The 15,853-nt window shown below is 48.8% G+C and overlaps 2 protein-coding genes and 2 long non-coding RNA genes across 5 annotated transcripts; 2 read left to right on the top strand and 2 right to left on the bottom strand.

The window, feature by feature from the left end:
• Positions 1-514: 514 nt before the first annotated feature.
• Positions 515-11,294, top strand: LOC148403606 (C-type mannose receptor 2-like). Of its 2 annotated transcripts, none has more exons than XM_088371711.1 (37): positions 515-1,432; positions 2,945-3,141; positions 3,223-3,323; positions 3,468-3,580; positions 3,657-3,710; positions 3,789-3,950; positions 4,062-4,144; positions 4,475-4,568; positions 4,679-4,726; positions 4,842-5,006; positions 5,426-5,545; positions 5,612-5,728; positions 5,793-5,825; positions 6,008-6,210; positions 6,284-6,384; positions 6,505-6,620; positions 6,690-6,743; positions 6,819-6,974; positions 7,074-7,138; positions 7,248-7,359; positions 7,436-7,669; positions 7,769-7,888; positions 7,964-8,077; positions 8,153-8,260; positions 8,331-8,363; positions 8,435-8,569; positions 8,804-8,947; positions 9,047-9,178; positions 9,274-9,428; positions 9,497-9,626; positions 9,708-9,762; positions 9,835-9,901; positions 9,960-10,093; positions 10,164-10,204; positions 10,267-10,440; positions 10,531-10,676; positions 10,740-11,294. In XM_088371711.1, exons 1-37 carry the CDS (start codon positions 1,372-1,374, stop codon positions 10,884-10,886), a joined length of 4,224 nt encoding a protein of 1,407 aa, XP_088227837.1. In that variant the 5' UTR covers positions 515-1,371; the 3' UTR covers positions 10,887-11,294. The 2 variants fall into 2 exon arrangements, with proteins under 2 accessions (XP_088227837.1, XP_088227830.1); XM_088371704.1 differs by having other exon boundaries at positions 517-1,432; positions 4,475-4,589.
• Positions 11,295-11,776: 482 nt separating this feature from the next.
• Positions 11,777-12,677, bottom strand: LOC148403605 (uncharacterized). The gene is made up of 2 exons (XR_015857690.1): positions 12,523-12,677; positions 11,777-12,455 (listed from the first exon to the last, which is right to left on the bottom strand). It is a non-coding gene; the product is annotated as an uncharacterized LOC148403605 (long non-coding RNA).
• On the top strand, positions 12,668-14,211 carry LOC148403604 (uncharacterized). The gene is made up of 4 exons (XR_015857686.1): positions 12,668-13,065; positions 13,176-13,367; positions 13,689-13,816; positions 13,883-14,211. It is a non-coding gene; the product is annotated as an uncharacterized LOC148403604 (long non-coding RNA).
• Positions 12,752-15,274, bottom strand: LOC148403603 (uncharacterized). The gene is made up of 5 exons (XM_088371795.1): positions 15,120-15,274; positions 14,063-14,121; positions 13,925-13,995; positions 13,683-13,854; positions 12,752-13,348 (listed from the first exon to the last, which is right to left on the bottom strand). Exons 2-5 carry the CDS (start codon positions 14,093-14,095, stop codon positions 13,172-13,174), a joined length of 453 nt encoding a protein of 150 aa, XP_088227921.1. The 5' UTR covers positions 14,096-14,121; positions 15,120-15,274; the 3' UTR covers positions 12,752-13,171.
• Positions 15,275-15,853: the final 579 nt, after the last annotated feature.

Below are 15,853 nucleotides of genomic sequence, written 5' to 3'. Positions count from 1 at the left end.
GGATGCTTGGTGTAAGTGTTTTACTCAGCACGAGACGATTGTATGTTCATTTTATTTACGTGTCGAAGTGACGTTAGCCAACATGCTACAAGCTAACGATCGTTTCACGCGGTGTTTTCTTTCTTTTGTATTTCAGTTTTACGATGGTCTTAAGAGGGCAATGGTTTGAGGCCATTCGTCAATAAATCGGCATTTAAGACAACCAAGTCTGATGATTCGCTGGTGGAAAAGTAGACGCTCAGCACATTCTGTTTGATTTAATGTGTCATAACATGATAAATCTACCGTGCGTTCTTCTGTTTTATTTCCCATGCATCAAGTAAGTTTGCACTTGAATTAGGGTGACATCTATTTTCTGGGGCAATAAAAACCGTCAAATCAAAAATCCCACCCAAAGAATCTGCACTCAACAGCTCACAAAATCTTCGCAGCACATTGAAAATCTAGATGTTGCATTCGAAGCACTCTCGGAGCAATGAGAGCAACATATCCTTTCTACACGCGCACATGTGCATGGCGGCAAAAGAAGCACAGATGCTCGCAGGTTGTTGTTGGGCCCCGGCATCTTTCCCACGTTCTCCCACCGGTGCAGGGCGGGGTCGTCGCGGTGGACCGTCTTCGTATCGGGCGATTCGGTGTGTTCATTTACACAAGTAGTATGGCTGAAGAGGAAGATGATGTCGGTGGAGTTTAACGCTTGCAACGGTTTGCTAATTTTATTATGCACCAAAAGTTGAAATGCGTATTTTCTTGTGTTGTTCACCAGTGTCGCTCCTGTAAACGGCGACCGCGGCGGGAAAACCACCTAAGTGGATACTTTGTATTCGTCATTATCAGTTTGGCCCGTGAACAACTATCTGTCTTTGTGCTCCTTAAACAAATGTATCGTTGTGGAAGAAGCCTTGAAGCTGTCGGACCACAATGTTTTTCCGCTTCGACTCTTGGCAAAAAAAAAAAACATAAAAGCAGCACAGGACGCCGCGTGTGCATGAAGCCTTTCTGCCATATTGGAGGGTGACTTTGAAACTGTCGTGGGGGAAAGCCAAGCATGCCTTGGTAAAAAAAAAAAAGAAAAAAAGTGAGCCACAAGATGATGTGGCAAACTTTTGTGCTCCCTGAAAATCAACACTAATTCTGAGAGGCTTGAATGTAAAATGTTTTGCATTCTCGTCTTGATCACAAATTGGAATCCACCGACCACCACGTGACGTATCTGAGGGAGCGGCCTGCTTCGGGCTTGTCGCAGGCTGACTGGACGTCCATCATTTCCTCTCCTCCAGCTGAGACTTTCAGTGAGGCGGATTAAATTTTCCCCCCCCCCCCTCCTGACTGCAATCGCTCCGACCCTCAGCGAAGCGATTTTCTTTAAACATGTGGAGGGGACTCAAATGGTCTCTTCTCACAATGAGCATATTTTGGAGCTGCGCTTCAGGTAAGCAATCTTATCTTTCGTCAATATAAAAAAGTGAAGAGTTCGTTGCTAAAACAATACCGCTGTCGGCGGGTACTGAGTTATCATAACTGCATCTGCTTATATTCCGTTCCGGTGCCCGAGATGAACGACTTTATTGCAATATCACACGGGTGAATTACAAAGACTCTTGTGAACATTTTAGAACGCTGATTATTCGGAGACTCGGAGCACCAAAAAAAAAAAAAAGAACCACCATGTTGTTGCTGTATACAACTTAGAACCTTTGTTCTTATTTGTGGTAACAAAAGTAACATGTTGAAGTGTGCTTATGGAGCTCGGTGACGTAAACTGCCGCTTGAAAGTGGAACGGGACGAGATAAGCGCAATGACTTTATCCCGTTGTCAATTTTGCAGTGCATGCGGCGGAGTAGATTTCTTGTTCAAACGTCATCGAGCCTTTGGCATGTTATTCATAGTTTCTAATCATTTAGAGGTGAACGTGGGCTTTCAATCGTTATTTTTATTTATGTGGGATCCTGTTCTCTTACTTAATGATCATCGTCTTGTTACTATTAGCCAAGTGACGGCTTTTAGTGGCTCTTAGTTGTTAGCATAGTACTTAATATAAAGTACTGCGAGCAAACCATTGACGGCTGTTGCAGACTTCATAACAATATCGCTAACTTATTGTGCAGAAATATGTCGATTTTCTCATCACACGCACGCACGCACGCACGCACGCACACGAAAAGAAGCTTTTTACACAGTTACTGTTCGTTGTAATGTTTCTGTCATAAGTGATCTAGTTGCATCAGCAATCATTTTTGGCAAAGATGTTTTCTTTTAATTTAGTTCCAAAATTCAGTAGGACTATTAGGAGACTCTAATTTCAGTGTGTCTTTTATATCTCCCAGTGAATCGCGGGGCGTATTTGAATTTTATAGCGTTTCGCGTTGAAAATGGTTTTGCTTTGCCTCTGCAATTTTTTTTTTTTTTTTTAATCACCACAATTTACTTTCCAAGATTTGAATATGCAAAGTTTTTTTCGAGGTAAAACTAGTTTTGCTTCGCCTTGGTAATTTTTTTTGAAGAAACTGTTTTCAGGTTTCACCTCAATTATTTTTTTCAGATGCATATTTTATATTTTCTGACGCACATTTCCCCCCCCAGATCGGGCTCAATACTAATTTTGAGTTGCACACTTTTCTTTTGACCAAAATCTGGCGTGGGGGGGGGGGGGGGGGCGGAATCCAAATCAAAGCCAAAACAAACAAAGTGCTTCTTTTATGCTAACAGAATTAGCCCCAGGTTGCTGGCGACAGACCAGAGAATGAAGGGCAGACAAGCTTTTGTTTCTTTTGGTCTTCGAACCCAGAAGGTGACAAAGGGCGTTGTCTCCCCTGACGAGATGTGCAGTTGGTTGCGATGCCCCAATAGTACCACCTAACGCCCACGTGTGGAACTACATAAAGTATTCCATCAGTGTGCTCTGATCTGTCCGCCCGCCCGATCCCCAAATTGTGCCCTCAGCCAAGCGCTGTGATCCCGGATGGCTCGAGTACGACGCCAGCTGCTACAAGAAGGTGGAGGCCCCCAACGGTTGGCTGGGGGCCCGTCACCACTGCATCTGGGAGGGCGGGGACCTGCTCTCCATCTCTTCCTCGGCCGAGGAAGACTTTGTGAAGAAGACCATGATGACCCAATTTTGGCTGGGACTCTCCAATCTGGTGAGACGCAAGCACAATCGGCCGTGGGCTCTGCAGCGCTACTCCGTCGACGAGCTTGATTGTGGGTTTTTTCCTTCTCAGAAATGCGATGACATCTGGTGTCGCTTTGAAGACGGAAACCTGACTTGGTCCGACGGCGAGACGCTGACACACACCAACTGGGCCTCAGCTCAACCTGGGAGGTAAGAATGAAGTCACAACATGGCACGCTGTCGTTGTCAGGTGGGCACACGTTGATGTCACTCGAGAGAAACAAACATGCCCATTCTTCCAGTTTGGCCCATTTTTGGTTGTGTGTCTCGCCTTAACTCGAATTCTCTCGGCAGCACCTCGGTTGCGTCCTGCGCCTACGTCAACCGTTGGGCTTATTGGGAGCCTGGCAAGTGGATGTCTGGCTCTTGCGCTTCCTCGCTGGCGTACGTTTGCGAGCGGCCGCTGAGTAAGCCTGCACTGCACGTCTGCGTTGCCCTTGGAAGGAGAGAAGCGCAATTGTAAAAGTCTTTCCCCCCCCCCAGAATGCCCGGCTGGGCGGACGTGTGCCCGCAAAGCCAGTGCTGCTGTAGTGGCGAGTGAGTTGTCGCACGCTTTTCACCGCCTCTATTGTCATGGTTTCCTACAAAATGTTGCTTTTTTTTTTGTGGCCTCAGCTTCCGACTGTGACGATGGATACATGCAGTATGGCGATTTTTGCTATCATTTTACACCACGGTCCAATCGTCTAAATTGGGAGGAAGCCGAGAGGTACTGTCTCGCTCGGGGAGGCCACCTGGCCAGCGTCCACTCTGAGGAAGAGGTCCGATTCATGTTGGGTGAGCCTCAAGGGGAAGCGCACTTGTCGTCCAGTCCCGCAAAGTTTGACCACGGGCATCATTTGGCTGAAGCTCTTCTTGGACTGAAGCTCTTATTCTCCTTTCCTCAAGGTCACACGTATGACAATTGGGCTTGGGTGGGACTCAAGAGGAAGAACAACAGCAACTACGAGTGGACTGACGGAACAGCTTTGGTGAGTGACATGCCTTTGAAAAAGTCGTTTTGCACGAGCTGAGTTGGCAGGTCCCTGGCACCATGAGATCCAGGACGTGCAAGACTTGCAGGTAAAAGTCCTGGCCTTCTGACCGCTCATCTTGGAGACCGTTTTTGAAAGTGCCAGGGAGGGCACAATGTACGTCTTTTGAATGTACATAGTGTTTGGCCACCGATAAACTGAAACTGACAAAGTGAATCTTAAATGTGAGAAGGTACAAGGGCGACACCGTCATGTGAGTGATGGTGGTGGGAAGCTGACCAGATCAAATGCAGCAAGCTCAAGTCCTGTCCAAAATGTCATCCGCAGGACTACAACCGGATAGGAGCCAAATATGGTGACTGTGGATTGGTGGATGGAAGTGTGGATGTGAAATCAGTCCATTTGTCTTCCTGTTTCACAGGTCCATTTGTGTGCCAAAAAGGTCCCAACGTCAAACACGCCTACACTCACTTTGCACCCTTCTCCCGTCATGCGCTGCGCTCTCATATTTGCCCCCGCCCTTTCCTGCAGCAAAGCGCCGAGGACCTCAACAGCTGCCACCATTGGTTGGCCAACCGGGTAGGTGGGCGAGCGTCCGGTAGACACGCCGTCTGCTGTCACCCTCCCGCCCGCCCGCCCGGCCAAGCGCGCGCCTCTATAATCTCAAGCGCCGCCGCCGTCTGTCTGCTCGCAGACTGGACTGACCAATGCGGCTGGTGGCTGGACAACCCCACCAACGACTTCTGCTACCTGATCGTCCGCCAGCCCAAGACCTGGAAGGAGGCCCAAGACGACTGCCAGCGGCTGGAAGGACACCTGAGCAGCATCACCGACTTTCACGAGCAGATCTTTGTACACGGTAGGCTGGCCATTCCTTTCTGTCCACACATGAATGAATGAATTCTGTCGTTCCCCGGTTGGGCAATGTGCCGCATTGGGATTGATTGGAGACGTTACAAACAGGCGATTGTTCGATGATTGATCCTACGGACCTTTGCCGTAGGGATAATTTAGCGTGCGGACGAATGGCCCTCTCGGGAGTTGGAACATTTTCCGAAAGGGCATTCTGCCAAGACGTTCCCAACAAAACCTCACAATACGTTTGTTCTGTGTGCTGGCTTGAGGACAACATATTGGCGGCCACGACCGCTCGTTTTCGGAAAGCAAAAACACATTCAAGCAAAGTATGGGCTCGAGCACAAAGCTCAATGAGCCGCTGAGTAAAGTGTCTCTCTGAAAGCCGTTTCCAACCGTTCGTTGTTTGCCTCGGCTCCAAAGGTTACGTCAAGGCTCTGGCAAACGCGCCCTCTCTGTGGTTGGGTGCTAACACCTCTATCACTGAAGACGACACCAAATGGACTGACGGATCCCCGTTCGCTTACATCCGCTCGAGCGCAGGTCGGTCCGGAAGCACGTCTGTCGTTTGGAGGAACGGAGGAGCGCTTAGATCTTGTCTCCCCCCAGGTGACGCCGATGCCAGCTCTCGGGAAACCTGTCTTTCCTTCCTCACCGGCAGCGGCGACTGGAAGGCCGACAGGTGCTCCCACATGCGAGGCTACATGTGCAAGAAAACGAAAAAGGGTAAATGAGATGTGACGCTCCACCGGCTGTCATCACGCGTTGACGTCTGTCTTTGCTCTTGCAGGAGTGACGGCACCTTCGCCGTTTCCTCTCCATGGTAAGTCGCCTTGAACTGTGCGTCGCAATGTATACGCCTCAAACAACACACACTTGCAACGGCCAGTAAATGTCCTGCTCCGTTGATCTTGGCAAAAAGAAGTTGCAGCGGGGCGCTCAAGTCACACCGTCTTGTCGTCATATGCCAAATGTGTCCGCCTGATCCGCAAATTGTGCCCTCAGCCAAGCTCTGTGATCCCGGATGGCTCGAGTACAAATACTGGTGCTACAAGAAGGTGGAGGCCCCCAACGGTTGGCTGGGGGCCCGTCGAGACTGCGTCTGGCAGGGCGGCGACCTGGTCTCCATCACCTCCTCGGCCGAGGAAGACTTTGTGAAGGACGCCATGGGCAAGAAGACCCCCTTCTGGCTGGGACTCTCCACTCTGGTGAGACGCACGCACTGGCGGCCGTGGACTCTTGGAGCGACCGCCTTGATCGTTTTTTGTTCTCGCGGCCCAGAATTGCGACGACGTCTGGTGTGACTTTGTGGGCGGAAACCTGACTTGGTCTGACGGCGAGATGCTGACACTCACCAACTGGGCCTCAAATCAACCTGGGAGGTAAGAAATCTCAACTTTGCATGCTTTCCTTGTTAAGGGCACTCGAGAGAAGGAAAACATGCCCAATCTTCCATCTCGGCCCATTGTCGGTCGTGGGTCTCTCGCGACTTGTCTCGACAGCACCGACGTTGCCTCCTGCGTCTACGTCAACCAAGGGGCTTGGAGGCAGCCTGGCAAGTGGAGATCTGGCTCCTGCGCTTCCTCGTTGGCGTACATGTGCATGCGGCCGGTGGACTGTAAGCCTGAGCATCCGACGTAATGATGCCGTTGAGAGGAGAAAAACGTAACTGGGCCTTTGTTTACAGTCTGCCCGGATAAAGAGAGGTGTTTACCCAAAGGGGGTTCTGCTCTCGTGGCAAGTGAGTTGCAGTGCGCTTGTTTGCACTTTCACCATCCCCTCATGGTTTGCTACAAAATGTTGTTTGCGGCTTCAGCTTCCTCCTGCGACGATGGCCACTTCCTGTATGGCGATTACTGCTATCGTTACGAGGAAATGCTAAAAGACTGCGATGAAGCTGAAGATTTCTGCCGTGTGTGGGGAGGTCACCTGGCCAGCGCCCACTCAGATGGCGAGGCCCAGTTTTTGGCAGGTGAGCACCAACGCGTATCGACGAGGGCGGAGGTGGTCCCTGATCACATTCAACGGGCTTGGCGCTGATGGTTCAAAAACTCTGTTTCCTTTCCTCAAGCTCACAAGCAATCAGCAATGATGCCTCTTGTGGGACAAAGGATGGGGGTGAACGGAAAATATCATGTAAGTTGATGATGGCAGTCTAAAGATGAATCATGTCAATAAGTTGCACCGAGAATGTCACGTGACGAGGATAGATTGCAACCATACAACGTTGTGGCTTGGCATGCAGGACTACAGCGAGTGGGACAGCGCCCCCTCCATGGACTGTAAACGACTGGCATCTAATGGAAAGCTCCATGATGTCACCCGGAGTTCCACCAGGCCATTCTTCTGCAAAAAAGGTCCAAAACGTCCCAAACACTCATTTCCCACACACGGTGTGTCGCGATGCTCATATTTGGCCCCGCGTCCCTGCAGCCAAGCACGGAGGGCCTCGACAGCTGCCAGGTGGGCGTCCGGCACCGCCGCCGTCCGTCTCGCTCGCAGGCTGGACTGACAAATGCGGCTGGTGGCTGGACGACCCCTCCAGCGACTTCTGCTACCTGATCAACCGCAAGCCCAAGACCTGGAACGAGGCCCAAGACGACTGCCAGCGGCAGAAAGGGAACCTGCTCAGCATCACCGACTCGCACGAGCAGAACTTTGTACACGGTAGGCTGGCCATTTGTCGATTATGCCTGGCATCTGTCTTTGGCCATTCTGCTCCCTTGAGGTATATTTCCGAATGACGATTGTGCTCCATATTGTTAGGTTACTTCAAGGCTCTGGAGACCGGTCCCGCTTTGTGGTTGGGCGCCAATGAAACGATCGATCTTGACGGCGGCAAGTGGGCTGACGGATCCCCCTTCTCTTACGTCCACTTCAGTGCAGGTCGGGCGTGGATGTTTGTCAGATGTTCTCTCTCCAGGCACATTTCTGAATGACCATTGTGCTCCATATTGTTAGGTTACTTCAAGGCTCTGGAGACCGGTCCCGCTTTGTCGTTGGGCGCCAATGAAACGATCGAGCTTGACGGCGGCAAGTGGGATGACCCCTTCTCTTACGTCCACTTCAGTGCAGGTCGGGCGTGGATGTTTGTCGGCTGCAGTTTGGAGAAATGGACCGGCGCTTAGATCTCAGATGTTCTCCCTCCAGGTGACACCGATGGGGGCAAATGTCTTTACTTCCTCACCGGCAGCGGCCACTGGAACGTCGACGCGTGCGACAACACGAATGGCTACGTGTGCAAGAAAAGAGGAAATGGTAAGAGGCGATGCTCCGCTGACCCTCATCTCGTGTGTCATGACATCCCCGTTCTGGTTCCCGGTTGTAGGAAAACCGTCAAAACCCCTGCCGCCAAATGACGGTAAGTTGCCGTAAATGTTTTTTGTGAATAGAAGCGAGAGAGAGAGAGAGAACAAGGTTGTGCTCTCACAGGCTACATGAAAAAGATTGTCTGCCAAGAGGATCGGGGAACTCTGAAATGTCCCGAAGAACGAGTCATCCGGATCCGGTCAGCCTTCTACGGGCGGAGGCGTAGCGACGTCTGTCCAAATGGCGACGCAACAAATGGTAAGACACAAGGATCTTCGAGTGGCGACCTTGACTTTGGCTTGGTGTCCTGGAGCTGCTGTGGTCAGACCGAAATGTGAGCTGGGCATTTCTGTCTGCGTTTTAACGCCTTACGATACTTCATTATCAATATGCACCGGGATTGACACGTGATCAATATCATTCGAATATACATCATGCTAGTGAGCTTCGAGAGCGCGTTCGGAAATAACCTCTGAGTGTTGTCACTTGCAGAGACGTGCTCAGTGGAAGGCAACCTCGCTGACTACAGGAGAAAGTGTGACAACCATCCAGAATTCCCCATTTACTTTTTGGAAGTTGATTCCTGCCCTCACGTCTCCAAATACTTGCACATTGTCTACAGCTGTGTAAAGAAAGGTGGGCACTTACTGTTATGCCCTGAAAGCGCTTTGGCAAGGGACGGGTGGCACGATCATTGAATGTGTGTCAACTGAGTAACGTTGTGTCTTTCCTCAGTGTGTCTTGACAGTCTGACAGCTGACGAGAGCATCCCAGACTCTGCCTTTTCAGCCTCTTCCTCTAGGAACAAGGCCAAACTTGACAAAGCGCGTCTCGGAGGCAGCGGATGCTGGGAACCGTCCAAAACGTGTACGTAAAAGAAAATCACAGCTTGCAGACCGTAATTGTCTTTGTTTTTGGTACCGTGGTGTCACGAGCAACGGATTGCCTTGCCACCTCCCCAGCCGGCAGCTGGATCCAGGTGAACCTTGGTCAGATGAAAAAGGTGACAGCCATCGTGACCCAGATCTGTACTATAGAAGTGAAGCAATGGGTCCCCAATTTTGAGATGCAGATCAGTATTGACGGAAAGACTTGGTATACCCACCCAGACGGGAAGGTAAGCAGCCGGCCGGTCAGGCAACCCATGCTCTTGTCATTGCAAACATGCACATGTTCTGCTTCTAGCTTTTTTTGGGGACTCATCTATTAGCCACGCCTGTGTCCACTTGGTACGTCCGCCTCCTGCCAGTCGACTACAGAGTGAATATCGGAATTCGCTTTGATGTCTTGGGGTGCGCCGTTGACGACACCGCTCGTGAGTCAAACACTCGGACGCTCTGAGCGCTGTGAGGAAACCAGCTTCAAATGTGCTTTGATTTGCCCTTTTGACCCTCAGACATCACCTGTGCCAGCAATTTCAAAAGCCTCACCAAGTTCACCAGTTCAAAGACGTGAGTCAGACCCGACATGACGTTTCTTGGCGGTGAAGCCTCCCCTCCCAACTCCCACGTTGTCTTCCGCAGGGTCCACTGCCCACCGGGCTGCGGCAAAGCCCCCCACATTGTCTACGGAACATCGATCTACAACCAGGTATGTAAATACTGAACGACCCTCCGGCGGCTTTGTCTGAGACGTTTTCTGAGTGCAGGACTCAAACATCTGCACGGCCGCTATTCACGCGGGTATCATTCGGAACGAGATCGGAGGAGCTGTGACTTTGCTGAAGGCGCCGCCACAAAACGCCGACCTCATCTACACCGAGAACGGGATCACTTTAGTTCCGTGAGTGGTCAGCTCTCACCGCCGAGTCTGCTCATAGAGGCCCGGCTCATTCTCACTTTACTGTCTGCAGATACGGTGGCAAAACGGCTTCTTACGCCTTTGCTGAGAACGGTGAGTAGAATGTCCAGAATAGAAGGCATTTCACACTTGATGTGACGGCATCTTGCGTGCAGAGCCCAGATGCTTGGGACCTGACTGGGAGGAGTTTGCGGGCTTCTGCTACAAACGTTTGGATGATCAAAAGACGTGGTACGGTGCTCAACACGCCTGCAGGAGCGTCTGTGCCGAACTGGTGTCCATACGCTCCGAGGCGGAGCGAGATTGGCTGCAAGAAGCCATGAACTTTGGTGCGTGCGCCAACGCCCGACGGTCTTCCGTCACAACTACTCGATATCTGGGAAGCGCATGAGAGCTCTGTTGCTGTCTGTCCTCTGCAGGCACGGGCGACGCGTGGACCGGACTGAACGACCTGGTCGTCAAGGGCAGATTCATGTGGTCGGACCGCCAGAAGGTGACCTTCACCAACTGGGCTAAGGGAGATCCTGCCCGCCTGTTGGAGAATTGCGTGGCCACGTTGAGCCAGGTGGGTGCGGTTATTTGTCAACACCTGCCCAACTGTTTGAAATCATCTGATTTTGACTTTCAGACTGGCAAATGGAGAAAGATGTCCTGCGTGCGACTCAACAGCTTTGTGTGTAAGATGCCCACGGCGCGTTATCCAATCAAAGTGCGTCTTGCATCTGGAGTGGCAGCCTGCCGTGATGGCGTCCGGGTGTGGAATGACTCTCAGTGAGTCTTGCATCTGGAGTGGCAGCCTGCCGTGATGGTGTCCGGGTGTGGAATGACTCTCGATGAGTCCAAGTTGCTGGTGGTCTCAGTACAAATATTCTGATTTGATTATTTAAAGTTCTATTGACCATGAATCATGTTATTGACCATGCATTTATATTATTCTGTTTAATTTATCATGCATTCAAAGTTATTCACATGCATTATTCTTTGGTTTGATTTACCATGCGTTATTATTCTGTTTAATTTACCATGCGTTATTATTATTATTCCGATTCATTTACCATACGTTCTTTTCATTCTTTCACTATTACTATTATGATTAATTCACCATGCGTTATTCTTCTGTTTAATTTATTATGCATATCCTGTTGTGAAAAATACATAAAAACAATAAAAAATTAAAAGACAATTCCCGTTCATACCTCATTCTTATTTTCCCATCCATCTTCTATCACTTAAATCTGGGGGCAGCACCTTTAGGACGGGCGCCCATCCTCCTCCCCTTTTGTCCAGCTCATCCCGGGGAATCGATCCCAAGGCGTTCGCAGGCCAACCGAGAGACACAGGGTGTACCCATTTTGGCCGCTTGTAGCATCACCCATCTCGCGGTCTATCCTGCCCTTGCTCGTGAACAAGACCGCAAGATCCTTGAACTCTACTCGCCTACTGCCCGATGACAGCTGGGATAGGCTCCGACATGTCCGCGATGCCTGTGCGGACAAGCGGTAGGGACGGACGGATGGTATAATTGTCATTCATTTGATTTTCTGATGTGTTCTTGTTCTGCCCTCTTTGGTTCGTGTTGAAACGTCATTTTCTATTTAATGGTTAAGCCCGCCCTCCTGTGGATGCTTGGTGTAAGTGTTTTACTCAGCACGAGACGATTGTATGTTCATTTTATTTACGTGTCGAAGTGACGTTAGCCAACATGCTACAAGCTAACGATCGTTTCACGCGGTGTTTTCTTTCTTTTGTATTTCAGTTTTACGATGGTCTTAAGAGGGCAATGGTTTGAGGCCATTCGTCAATAAATCGGCATTTAAGACAACCAAGTCTGATGATTCGCTGGTGGAAAAGTAGACGCTCCGGAGTGAGGACAGCACATTCTGTTTGATTTAATGTGTCATAACATGATAAATCTACCGTGCGTTCTTCTGTTTTATTTCCCATGCATCAAGTAAGTTTGCACTTGAATTAGGGTGACATCTATTTTCTGGGGCAATAAAAACCGTCAAATCAAAAATCCCACCCAAAAAGTCTGCACGCACTCAACATCTCACAAAATCTTCGCAGCACATTCAAAATCTAGATGTTGTATTCAAAGCACTCGGAGCAATGTAAGCAACATATCCTTTCCACACGCGCACATGTGGCGGCAAAAGAAGCACATATGCTCGCAGGTCGTTGTTGGGCCCCGGCATCTTTCCCACGTTCTCCCACCGGTGCAGGGCGGGGTCGTCCCGGTGGACCGTCTTCGTATCGCTGTCGTCCTCCTGACTGTAGCCGCCCAGCACGTACAACTTCCCCTCGAGAACGGCACTTCCCGCCCCCGCATGAGGCACCGGCAGGCCTGAGAAAGTCATCCACGCATCTACGACAGGATCGTACACCTCGCAGGCCAGCTGATCAATCGCTACCTGGTTAGCGTCCGACGTGATCCCGCCTGCCACGTAAAGGCGGTCGTTGAGAGTTTCCATGCAGTGGTGAGCACGTGCGTGAGACATGTTGGCCTGGTAAGCGCTGCCTTTTTCCGGGTGGTACACAAACAGTTTTAGACATCTTATTAGGTACACAGACACAGTCTCATTTGATCTATTACTAGGATAGCTATGTTCATATTTGGGAAGTCATTATTAACACATAAAGTCAAATTTGAAAAAAGTCATTTTATTGAAAGACTGTGGACCTTGAAACACTTGAAATGATGATTAAAACCACAGTTTTGCTTCCAACAATGGACCAGGTGTATACGATGGTGTAGAAAGTTCTAAGATGGCGCACGTCTGCTATTGCTTTTCAAATCGGGTCTGATTGTGCTTCCACAAGAGGGTGGGGGGCGGAGCTGAGACAGCGACAAGGACATCGGGGGCGTTCTTCAGAACTGTGTCAACTGGCACAGTCGAAACCAAGGAGTTGCATAGTCGTCATTGTTGGGAGTGCGCCTCTATTTTGAAAAGGAGGTGAGACCAAAACCGGCGTCCAAGACACGTCAACGCTCTGATGTTTGATGCAGAGACAAAAATAAAGTGTTTGTGCTTGAGCTTATTGGACTTTCTGCTCGTCTCATCAGGTTCTGACCCACGGGAGCAGGAAGGACGCGATGGCGGCTGCGAGTGCGAGCAATAGGACAACCAGCGGGGGCGCGAGGGGCGGCGCCCACCCGCACGTCCGCGGTTCCGCTTCTGTCCGCTTGTTCGCACTGGACCTGGAGATGACGAGGGGCCTCACTTGTGAGATACTTTCCTGTCGGACATCACAAAATGTGAGCATTGTTGCCGTTGTTGCGATAAACACTTTCTGTCTCACGTTTACAATAAAAGTACACAAGCTGCTTCATTTAGACAAAGGTAGTCTTATGCCGCCATCTTGTGGCACCTCGGGGTTGATGAGCTGTGTAGATGTGAATTGAGTACTTACTTGTGGCATTTTAGCATCAAGGAACTATGGTGAAATGAGTTGAGGCAGTTTATCATTAAATGTAATTATAGACCTTTTTAGGGCGGGCTGTCAATTACTGGTAGAGCTTCTTGATTTGCTTTCTTGTCTAAAATTGACTTGTAAGAGCAATTTTACTTACTTCCAGGATGGTGCGGCTGTGCGTCCTGTCCGGACTGAGCCGCAGATTCCACCGATGCGAGGCGTGACTGAGGCTGCCGTCATCTTCACTCTCAGTGGTGTCCTGCCGAGCCAGACGTTGACGTTTGCGGCGCCGTGAGCTGATTCTCTGCAGCGACCCGGGCTCTTGGAGTCTAGAGGTAAGATGTTATTTGCGTTCAGGTAAAAGCTCCGGTGAAAGGCGAAGGGTGTGAGCCGCGCCACCTGCAGTCGGCGTCCTCAATGTCGGCGTCGGCGTCGCTTTCTCCCTGAGGGTCGGACAGAACGCACTCCTCCTGTGTAAAATGGCAAATTAACTTTTGTGCTACTACTGGAAAACTAAAAGCTACGTCTTTAAAGTACCTCGGTTCCGTATCCCTCAGAATAACGGGTCATTGTGACTCAACTGCGTTCACCTGCTCCTGTCAATCACACGAGAAAAATAAATGGTGTGCTAAGAAGTCAATTCTAATTTATTATCTTACCATTTGGTCTCCACCCTTGATCATGTGACTTCTTTCTATTAGATCATTCAAAGTCTCGTAATAATTGCATAAATAAATTCTCAGAGTGGTCCATGAGCTGTCTATTGTGTTTTGGGTAAGAAACCATTTAGACACTTCAGTTGTATTTAATAGTTGTATTCCATCTATTTTCAAAACCACTTTTCATATTTAGTTAAATAACATTTTGCAATGATTCTCAAAGAGCGATTTAGGTTCTAACACTAAATTAGCTGCAATTTTGATTTCACATTAATGTACAGTACATTATAAATGATTGTTTTTCTTTAATTTAAGATCAGCACTAATCTTCAAGTGCTGCATGTTACAGCAATTTATTGCAATTTGTGAGTATCCTTTTTTTGTCGTAAATATAGCTTTTTCTGTATTTCTTTATTTTTTCATTTTACTGATACTTTAGAGAAAGTGTTTTAGGTGGTCGTGTAAAGAAGTGTGAGAACCATTGGCTTTATGAAATTACTGGCACATTTATTGATTTAAATTTCTTTTTTACTTGTTTGCTATAAAATCTAGAGTCGAAACGATGAACAGAAAGAAAACAGCATTGATGAACCAAAGCAACCGGATTCTTCTTGTTTGTTACATTTGTATTTTTTCTTTCTTTCTTGTTTTCAGAAAACGTGCAAATTTGAATCAGGAATTATGTGATTTGCGTAACATGTCATCCTGTCCGTTAAACATATGCGTCCTGATGTCCATTACGTGCCGCACTCCCGTTACGTAACGCGCAACTTTTCACATCAGGACCAGACGGCGAATGATGCCTTTGAAAACGTTACGATCTCCCATTTAGCACAACAGTCCGCTTTTCTCGACTTTCACATGAGCCGAAAATCCTCAAAAGCAATCATTTGACGCGGTCACATTTTGAGTAAAGAGATAGTAGCGAATCTTACCTCGAACACATGTGGAACACGCAATACGACCTAAACGCTAAACGGAGTCTGGCGATTGGACGCTGAACAGATGCACGCAGCGACGTTTGACATTGTCGCAAATCCCTCGTGACGTCACTCGCAGAGATGATTGACAGCTCGGGCCAGGCAAATATCAGTGGGATTCGGGGCGGAAGTGCGTAGGAGAATGGATTTCAAAATAAAGCGAATTTTTCCGAGGCTCAACGTTTTGCTTAGACGTATCAATGTCTGGCATTTAGAAAGTTATGTTCCTTATTAAAAGCTCCCAAGTGGGTTTATGTATTCACTTAAGATGTTAACATTCAATAACGTTGAACATACAGAAGATTGGTAAAACAAGTCAAAGTACTTTCCAAGCATTTGTGGCGTCATTAAAGTTGTAATTCAAATTAAACTAAAGTCGACGCGACCTCATCTTTAGCCTGACATTGCGCTCTAGCGCCGTCTCATGGAGAGACGATGATCAGCAACGTCTTGGGCACTATCAATCAAACACACCTCAAATTACAAAATAGATCAATGGTACCTTGGCATAAGTGGCCCAAGTGGCTGTATGTTATACCATTAAGATAAAGTATTTGTCAATTCCCTAGTATTATGGACACAAAAGGAGCGCGATTATTTTTTTTATGCCATTCTAATCTCAGATGGTTGGTTCCATATGGTAGCAGCTCCTCAGGTCAGAGCGTTTTGTTTCGTCACCGCATGAATAT

Source organism: Syngnathus floridae, chromosome 1, assembly GCF_059516105.1.
Source record: "Syngnathus floridae isolate MCC-2025c chromosome 1, RoL_Sflo_1.0, whole genome shotgun sequence".
Taxonomy (NCBI): domain Eukaryota; kingdom Metazoa; phylum Chordata; class Actinopteri; order Syngnathiformes; family Syngnathidae; genus Syngnathus; species Syngnathus floridae.
This window is presented reverse-complemented; position numbering and strand designations above follow the sequence as displayed.

Bases quoted from the DNA above. Each gene is read 5' to 3' on its own strand.
- LOC148403606 (XM_088371704.1), top strand. From the start codon at position 1,372: ATGTGGAGGGGACTCAAATGGTCTCTTCTCACAATGAGCATATTTTGG. The intron at 6,211-6,283 runs GTGAGACGCACG...CTCGCGGCCCAG, and splicing joins GGCTGGGACTCTCCACTCTG to AATTGCGACGACGTCTGGTG. The intron at 7,360-7,435 runs GTCCAAAACGTC...GCGTCCCTGCAG, and splicing joins GCCATTCTTCTGCAAAAAAG to CCAAGCACGGAGGGCCTCGA.
- LOC148403603 (XM_088371795.1), bottom strand. From the start codon at position 14,095: ATGACCCGTTATTCTGAGGGATACGGAACCGAG. The intron at 13,855-13,924 runs GTGGCGCGGCTC...TCTTACCTCTAG, and splicing joins ATTGAGGACGCCGACTGCAG to ACTCCAAGAGCCCGGGTCGC. The intron at 13,349-13,682 runs GTAAGTAAAATT...GATGTCCGACAG, and splicing joins ACAGCCGCACCATCCTGGAA to GAAAGTATCTCACAAGTGAG.